The sequence below is a fragment of the Cibotium barometz genome, chromosome 16, assembly GCF_041138505.1.
Source record: "Cibotium barometz isolate CiBa-2024 chromosome 16, ASM4113850v1, whole genome shotgun sequence".
Classification (NCBI taxonomy): Eukaryota; Viridiplantae; Streptophyta; class Polypodiopsida; order Cyatheales; family Cibotiaceae; genus Cibotium; species Cibotium barometz.
Window position 1 is genome coordinate 18,812,335 of NC_141061.1, and position 8,687 is coordinate 18,821,021.

Here is an 8,687-nt window from a genome sequence, read left to right on the forward strand (position 1 = left end):
CTCGAGATCAGGTCATCAAGGTGTTTCTACAGCAGTGTACAGATCAGCCACTCTCCGATCCTCCGAGATCAGTAGTGTACAGGATCTTCCAATACAAAGACTTACATATCACACATGGAGTATAATCATTCAAGAGATAACCATTTCTCCCCACATTTCTATGCAACCCTGTTTAGTTTACTCATTATCAAACAGTGCTTGGCAATTCTTTTGTGTTTTTCTCTTTTTTCAAGGGTCCATGGTATATTACATTACAATACACAAAGCTATATCTTCTTATTTTCTAAGTAGTAGGTCTGCCTCACTAAAGTATATAGTACAATGTTCAGCAAACATATATGTAATATATAATGTTGTTAATCCACTTTAGGGTTAACAAGGCTTGCCACACCCAATTATATGCCAAAGCATGAGTAATCTACATCAAATTTCAAGGATGGACACACCAAACTCATGTACAAACAAGCCATGAAGCAATGGTGTCCAAATCTCAAACTTGGAGTGCGAGAAGGAGATTTCGGCTAAGGATATGGCCATCCGACTACTTGCTCAATTGCCCCCAAAATATGAGCACTTCTATTCTTCACTTCTTACCTCAAGATGGGCGGAAACCATTACCTCGGATGATCTGATGCCTTTGGTCCTTGATCAAGAGTGTAGATTCAAGGATTCTTCAAAGAAAGATACCCATGCTTTCATTGGACAGAGAACAATATAGGTGTGGCACCTCCCTCTAAGGACTACTAAGCCGAAGGGATCTTCAGCTGCTAATTCTTCTGGCAACCAAAAAGTTTGTGATTACTGCTCCAAAGAGACACTTATGGCGACAATGCCGGAGTCGCGTGCAGGACTTGAAGGGATGTCAAAGGACAAAGGAGCAAGTTCATCCACTGGAGGAGTCAACTTTCGTCACCCTATTTGATCTCGAGTCTGATACTCTCCATCCAGTGGTGAAGCAAGCTTTTCCTTCTTGTTCCAACTCTCCTCAGTGGATTTTGAACAGCCATGCCACACAGCACATGACTCCTTAGCCGAAATCTCCTCGCACTCCAATGTCACGACAAAGTTGCCGTTGGAGATAACTCTATTGTCCCCATTCTTGGCGAAGGGACAATGCCCCTCATTCCGGATGGCAATGGAGGGAAGTACACCTCGAGAGCGCTATATGTGCTAGATTTAGGATTCCATCTCCTTTCTGTGCATGAGATTTGTAAATTGGGCACTAAGGTGGAATTTATGGAGGACTCTGTGATCATTTGCGACCCTCTCACTGACAAGATCCTATGGCAAGCCATAGAGGACCATGGTCACTACAAACTCACGACTCTTGACTCTCACATAGGTACTCGCACACGCAATCTTTGGCATGCTAGATTTGGACATCTTCATTTAGAGGCCTTGCGAAAGAGCAGCTAGTGGATGGTTTGCCAGATGTTGGCACACGTGAGGGCCCTTGTCACTCGTCTTAGACGGAAACAACATGGGGAGACCTTTCCAAATAAGGCTACATGGCGACCTTGGCACCTTCGAAATTGGTTCATGCAGATTTGTGTGGCCCAATGCGCACTCCGTCTCTTGGTTCTGTCAATTATGTTTTCTTTGGGTTGATGATTTTAGCAGGTATACATGGACGTGTTAGGACGAAACTTTTGACAGATTCCAAACTTGGAGAACCTTGGTGAAGAAATAGTTAAGACACTCTGTCTTGACATTACGAGCCAACAAAGGAGGCAAGTTTACTTCTCGCCAGTTTAGCCAGTGTTGTGACCTCCATTCAACGGGAGTTTGCCAACACAAGTACTCCTTCAAAGAACGGCATGGTGGAGCAAAAAACCAAATGGTGATTGAGATGGCTCGAACTATGTTTGAACATCAGACTCTTCCTCAAAAGCTTTGGGCGGAGGCAGTTGCTACTGCTATTTACATTCTCAATTGGTCGCCTACTACTGTTGTTCCAAGGCGAACCCCCTTTCATGCCTACCTGGGAAGAAAACCCTCGCTTTCACACTTTCGGATTTTTGGGTCAAATGCATTTGTTCATGTACCTGATGGTGGTGACAAGGGAAAGCTGGACGCTAAGTCCAAGCACCATATTTTGGTTGGTTATAGCTCAGAATCCCAAGGTTATCGGCTCTACAATCCTACAACTTCAAAGATCATCGTTAGCAAAGATGTGGTGGTTGATGAGACTTCATCTTCCACTGTAGAGGGGGTTTCTTCATCATCAAGGGCTGATTCGGCTCAACCTCTCCTTGGTTCCTCACTAGATTCTCTTGTTGCTCTTCCTCAACTTGAACCGGCATGTCCCCAGCACCTCAAGCGGAGGAAAAATCCACCAATGATCAAGAGAAGGAGATTTTGGTGGACGCACCATAGCATGCTATATCTCAAGAGCAAGGTTCTACTTCAGAAGGGGATTCTCGTATTCCCAATTGGTTGTACCAGACATTGCGAGACTCGGGGGTAACACGGTCCCTTCACCTGCAGCAAGGGGTTCTTGTTTATAAGAGCGGTTGCGTACCACGACATCACCTTAAAAGAACCCGTGCATCAATTATGGACTGATGTCACACATCCAAAGGGAATCGGAACCTACTCATATTGGGGAGGTGCTCTCCAAACCGACTTGGAAGCATGCCACCGAAGCAAAGCATGACTCTATTGAACGAAATCAGACTTGGGAGCTCATTCCTAGAGTAGCAAAGCGAAAGGTGATTGGTGTCAAATGGGTCTATAAGACCAAGTACAAATTAGATGAGACTCTTGGATAAGCACAAGGCCAGGCTTGTGGCCAAAGGCTACTCTCAAAAAGCTAGTGTGGATTTTGATGATACTTCCTAGTCGGATGGCGACCATACGAACAATTCTTGGTCTTGGTGCACACTCTCATTGGCCCATCTTGCAGATGGATGTCAAGTCAGCATTCCTCAACGGGGAACTAAAGGAGGAAGTTCATGTGGAATTTCAGGTTCCTGGAATAGTCTACAGGCTAAAAAAGGCCTTGTATGGTTTGAAACAAGCCCCCAAGGCTTAGTAAGAGAAGAGACGGATATTGACATGGGCCCTATTTTGGATGAGATTAAATACCGACGGATGATTAGAGTCGTTTTGTACTCAAAACTTGATGGTTATTTGTGATTACTTATTATTTTGGGGCTTTCTTGATAAACATGTGATCAATTATTAAATTACTACTTGTAGGGGACTTCAGAGCAGAGATAATAGACTTTTAAGAAAATGCATTGATTCTTCTTGCAATGATGCCAAATGAAATGGACACGTGTGAATCGGGCTCTTGTTCTAGTGGTTGATGGGGGTGGCTTGTAACCTGGAGGTACCAGGTTCAATCCCCGGCTGGACACCCAATAGTTACCTTGTCCTCGCTTTGTAGAGGATATGAGGGGTCCTCACGGAGTACTTTGCTCCCTTCTAGTAGTCACCAAAATTTTAAATTTTAAAAAAAAAAAAAAAGAAACGGACACATGTAGATGCTTACCTGATTGAGATGCCACAATCACAACATATGGGAAACATCCAAATGAGATGGGTGCAACATATGGTGTGCTCATATTGAATGGAATGGCGTGCTGGCCCACATCCTCACGCTCAACCTGCCACCCAACATCAAAATGGTGGAAGCAATGTTGTTAATTAGCTCATTGGGAACCCAACATCAATCCGGAAGTACAGCTGAGGGAGAAACCTTTGCTCCAATCTCTCTGAATCTCAAGTATAGCAGACCTCACCATCATGTCATGTGTGCTCCATTTCAAACTGATGCCATCATGTCATGGCATTTCCATGCAAGTAGATAAAATTCAGCACACGTGCATGGGCAGAAAATGCATATACCGCTACTGCTCCCTCTTGCTTGCGTTTGTGCTTGTACGGCTTCCTGAGGGCTGAAGCATCCACAATTGCTGATGGGGAAGGCAGAATCATTTGCTGGGCAGCAAGAACACCAATATATAGTGCTCCTATTGCTGGTCGGCGAGCCCCTACAGGCCACCTTGGACAAACATATACATAAATCCCTTTTTCCCTTTAAAACAGGGTGCCCTTCTTATGACCAACCTTTGTCCCTTTTTGGTTTCGGTATTTGGGCACCCATTGGGCGCCCATGGGTTGTCTTAATCATGCCCATGACCCCTTAGAAGCATAATTGGTCATCCTTTTACCTTGTTAGTCACCTTGGACACAAAAGGCTTTCACATGTAATCACTCAATTTTCAAAATGACCTAACCTACCAATGGTCTAATAAATGCATGGACACCTGTACATCATTAAAGCTTGCAAGTGGGTTACATCTGCCTTGTGCAGGACTTGCACATAGACTGTGACACTGACAAGACCCTAGACCTAGATGGTGCCTAGCAACATGTCCCTAGACAAGGACAAGGGCTCACAAACTGAACTAGTTGGCAACATACCAACAAGAGATTCAAGCGAGAAAGGCAGTGAGTATAGTTGGGAGTCCCACCATGGAGGAATCTCAGCAAGAGGGAGCGTATGAGTGTGCCGTACAGCTTTCAAGAGAGGAAGTGGCATTGGAGACAGAGTTCCCAAGTAAGGAGCAGATCCCAGAGGATGACCCAAGGTGCAGACACTACCATGCTTGAAGATGATACCGACAAAGGACAATCCATCTCAAATCTCACACCAGTTTCTGGGATTCAAGCATGTCTGTCCGAATCCATTGAGGAGGAGGATGAGTTGAGTTCATCAGCAAATCCCAAGGTTTCCGTGGATCCAAAGGCACAGGGGCCAGTTTCAATGCCCGCAGTTCCAAGGAGGCAGTGGCAGAGGCATCATGTTGGAGGTTGAGCCCATAGTTAGACCGACACCAGGTTGGAACAAAGAAGCATCATGTGCACTCACAATCATTTACAATAGAACCTTGTCAGAGCATCCCATTGCAAATTTCGAATAGATTTGTTTCATGGAATAATTGTGTTGAGGCACTCTGCAAGAAAGCAAGCCATCAATGCTGTAAGATAGTTTGCATTACCAACTTGTACCCAAGCAAGTAAATAGAAAATACAAGAAATTATAATATGGGTATGCAGACATACAATGAGTCTGACCAAACTTCAAGCAAGCTTTGGCAAAACTTCAAGCTCCAGAAAGCAAGACAAACCTGAAATGAGTGAAAACTGCCTAGCAGGCTATTGCTTGAAGCTAATGAGACTGTTACCTTGCTTGGTTATAAGAAGTTCCCCACCTCCCATGCACAAAAGAGGGTACAAACCTAATCACGTGCACACAAAGTTAGCATTGAATTGATGCACGCCTGATTATGCACACGTATCCAAGAGAGCAAGAGCGAGACAGAGAGAGACCATACCTGCCTGCTTAAAACAGCAGCAGTTTCTGGTGTTTGCATTTGTGCTTGCAGATCCTGAGAGCAAAAGAATGCATATCTTGCTCATACCAAATCCCATCTCGGGCCAGAATTCTTCTATATGGTCCGCCTGTTTTGAGCATTTTCAGCATTACCATGGATATTTCTTTAACTGTAGATGTACTGCACCATCAAAAGCATGTTTTCCCAGTTCAGTGTTGCCATGTGTTCGGCATGCTCTTAGCAAACACAACCATGTGGCCAGATCAGGCTGCATTGGCATCCTCCACAACATGTTCTCAACTCTCCTGAAGTCTCCTGCTCGCCCAAGAAGGTCCACCATACTGACATAATGCTTGATCTCTGGAGTTACAGCATAATCTGTGCACATAGATTCAAAGCACACGACAACCTTATCAATAAGGCCAGCATGACTGCATGCAGAGAAGACAGAGAGAAATGTGTATCCATCGGGCTTGACACCAGCAAGCTGCATCTCTTCGAAGGTATGAAGGCTTGTTACACAATCTCCTTCATGGGCATAACCCGCAATTAAAGCATTCCATGACACAACATCAGGCCGAATCAGTTCATCAAAGACCTCCCGAGCATGTACCATGCTTGCACAACTCCCATACGCATGGACAAGAGTGTTCGCCATGAAAGGGCTCAAATCACTTCCAGTCGACAAAATTGTGATATGAGTTTGCCTACACATCTCTATGCTTCCTGTCTCACTGCAGGCTTGCAAGATGTGAACTAGCGTAACATCATTTGGAATCACACCTTCCTCTTGCATTTGCTTGCACAGCTGAAGAGCCTTCCCTGCTTGGCCACCATCAGCATATGCTGAAAGCATCACATTCCATGATGTGATATCATACTCAGACAATGCATGAAACACATCCTCTGCCCCCATGATACTCCCACATTTACCATACAAACTCACAAGAGTGCTACAGATGATAACATCTGAAGCAAACCCCTTTTCCTGGGCGTCAGCATATAACGCCCGGCCGATTTCTAGATACATTGTTTTAATTGATTGCCGCACTACAGCACTCGCTTCTTCCTTCTCTGCAAGGATGCAACATGCTTGCAACATTATTGCAACTGACCGCTCATCTAGACCTCCAACTTCCTTTTGCATTTGACAGTAGAAACGTAAAGCCTTCTCTTCGAGGCTTTGCTCCACATAGGCAGAAAGCATTGCATTCCACAACACGATACTCTGTTGAGACAACCCGTCAAACACATTTTCTGCTTCCACCATGCTCCCAAGTTTTCCATACATGCTCACAAGAGTGCTACCCAAAAAGACATTTGAAACAAAGCCCTTCCCTTTGGCATCAGCATGTAGGGCCTGACCAATTTCCAGAGACATCAATTTAGTTGACCACCGCCCCTCCGCACTGACAGCCTCCTCATTCTCAAAAAGTGTACAACATGCTTGAAGGGCAATCACAAAGGACCGCTCGTCTAGACTAACACCTTCATCCTGCATTTGTCTATACAACCATATTGCCTTCTTCCCTTGACCCTGCTCAACATACACTGAGAGCATTGCAGTCCACGACACTGTGTCGTGCCTAGTCAGCCCACTGAAGATAATTTCTGCATCTATAATGCTCCCACAGTTGCCATACATAGTTACAAGGGTGCTACAGACAAAGGCGTTCGAATCAAAGCCCATTCTTCTGACTTCAGCATGTAATGCCTTACCCTTCTCCAAATCAGGTGTGCTAGAACAGGCTTTCAGGAGGGCAACAAAGGTGTATTCATTTGGCTCCACGTTTTTATGTTGCATGTACTGATAGATTCTCAGAGCTTCCTGACCTTCACCACAGTCGGTGAAGGCAGCCATGACTGCAGTCCATGAGACAACAGTTGGATGTGGCAGCATGTGAAATACACGGAGTGCATAATTGAGGCCACCGCACTTGACCAATGTGGTGACTAGATATTCACCAAGAAAGCTGGTGAGATCCAACCCATGCTGTACCATGTGGGCATGCAGTTGTTGAGCACGGTTTAAGGCCTTCCGCTTGTTGCAAGCCTTCAAAAGGGTCCAATACATGCGATCAGAAGGAACAACACCAAGCTCGTCCATGTAGAAAAGCATACCCAAGGCCCTGTCTAGGTGTCCTTCCTTGCAAAGACATCGTAACAGATGATCAAATCCAACTAGACATGAAGACCCCTGACCTTCCTGCTGCAGAAACTCATCAAGGGCAGAGAGATGAGAGTCTACCCATGGGGGCTTACACGGGCTGTCCAACCAGAGGGACTCTCTTGAGCTCTTGTGCCGGAAGTCTGGGTGCCTGGGGCTTCTTTTCTCCAGCCTATTATCCCACCATGCCATGGGCTTGGAGAGGAGATCGACCCACAGCTGCCTCTGTCTCTCTTGATGACTGAGGCTGTTGCTGCTGCTGCTTGTTGCAGTAGCGAGGTGGCGACGGAATGCCAAGCCCAGCATGTGTTTATATGTGGGATGATGTGATGCATATGAAATATAAGTCTTGTGTTCTTAATCTCTTGAAAATCCTGTGGGATGCATCTAGGCTGAAAGCAATAATGCAGGGGGGCCATAATATGCTGCCTTTTCGTAACATCTGGAGCAATTTTTCCAGCTCATCTGATGTGCATGACGGGACATACACATCAAGATGATGGCTAAACTAGGTATGCGACCTCTAAACTTCCTGCTAAGCTCTGTCACTACAGTAGATGCTTGTGTTGAAAGGCAATGGAGTATGAATGTGTACCTACATCGCATAATGTGTACCTGCATGGCTTGATAACGATGATCATGTTATGGTTCTGCTTTCCGCTCAAACAGCTCTGCCTCTGCTTTGCCTTGGCCAGTCCTTGGCTAATTTTGAGTCGAAGGGCGGTCAAGATATTCTCCAGTGTGTACACAGTTTTTTTTAAAATCTTGGCTTCAAAGTACACACAAGTTATCACCCACACACAAGTTATCACCGCACATGGGAGATTCTAACCCACAACCCGGGCCGTCCCTCGCACATGGGAGATTCTAACCCACAACCCGCCGGCCGTTGCACTAATACGCAATCATTCGAACCCACAACCTAGGGACTCCCCAACTCTATTCTAACAGCTGCACTAACACGCGAGTTCTTTCATACTCCCCTATTCTAACCACACTGCACTAACACGCGAGAGGGTTCATTTCTTTCATCGTACTCTTATAGGGTCAATAAGAGGGGTGAGTTTAGGTGTGTCTACATCCTTTTCCACAATATACCCTACCACTTGGTCCATGTATGGACCCAAGTGTGTCTTCTTTTGAGACATGGATGTAGATTTTTTTTTGCTCCTTGG

At 45.4% G+C, this 8,687-nt stretch overlaps 1 protein-coding gene and 1 long non-coding RNA gene across 6 annotated transcripts; one reads left to right on the forward strand and one right to left on the reverse strand.

Moving 5' to 3' along the window:
* Window positions 1-2,548: 2,548 nt before the first annotated feature.
* Window positions 2,549-4,922, forward strand: LOC147630442 (uncharacterized). The gene is made up of 2 exons (XR_015267642.1): window positions 2,549-4,738; window positions 4,821-4,922. It is a non-coding gene; the product is annotated as an uncharacterized LOC147630442 (long non-coding RNA).
* On the reverse strand, window positions 4,212-8,458 carry LOC147630443 (pentatricopeptide repeat-containing protein At5g39350-like). 5 transcript variants are annotated; one of them, XM_086810308.1, is made up of 3 exons: window positions 5,346-8,458; window positions 5,196-5,249; window positions 4,212-4,964 (listed from the first exon to the last, which is right to left on the reverse strand). In XM_086810308.1, exon 1 carries the CDS (start codon window positions 7,816-7,818, stop codon window positions 5,494-5,496), a length of 2,325 nt encoding a protein of 774 aa, XP_086666434.1. In that variant the 5' UTR covers window positions 7,819-8,458; the 3' UTR covers window positions 4,212-4,964; window positions 5,196-5,249; window positions 5,346-5,493. The 5 variants fall into 5 exon arrangements, with proteins under 5 accessions (XP_086666434.1, XP_086666437.1, XP_086666438.1 ...); XM_086810311.1 differs by having other exon boundaries at window positions 5,350-8,306; XM_086810312.1 differs by having other exon boundaries at window positions 5,139-5,249; window positions 5,350-8,306.
* Between the last annotated feature and the right edge of the window lie 229 nt (window positions 8,459-8,687).

Bases quoted from the DNA above. Each gene is read 5' to 3' on its own strand.
- LOC147630443 (XM_086810308.1), bottom strand. From the start codon at position 7,818: ATGCTGGGCTTGGCATTCCGTCGCCACCTCGCTACTGCAACAAGCAGC.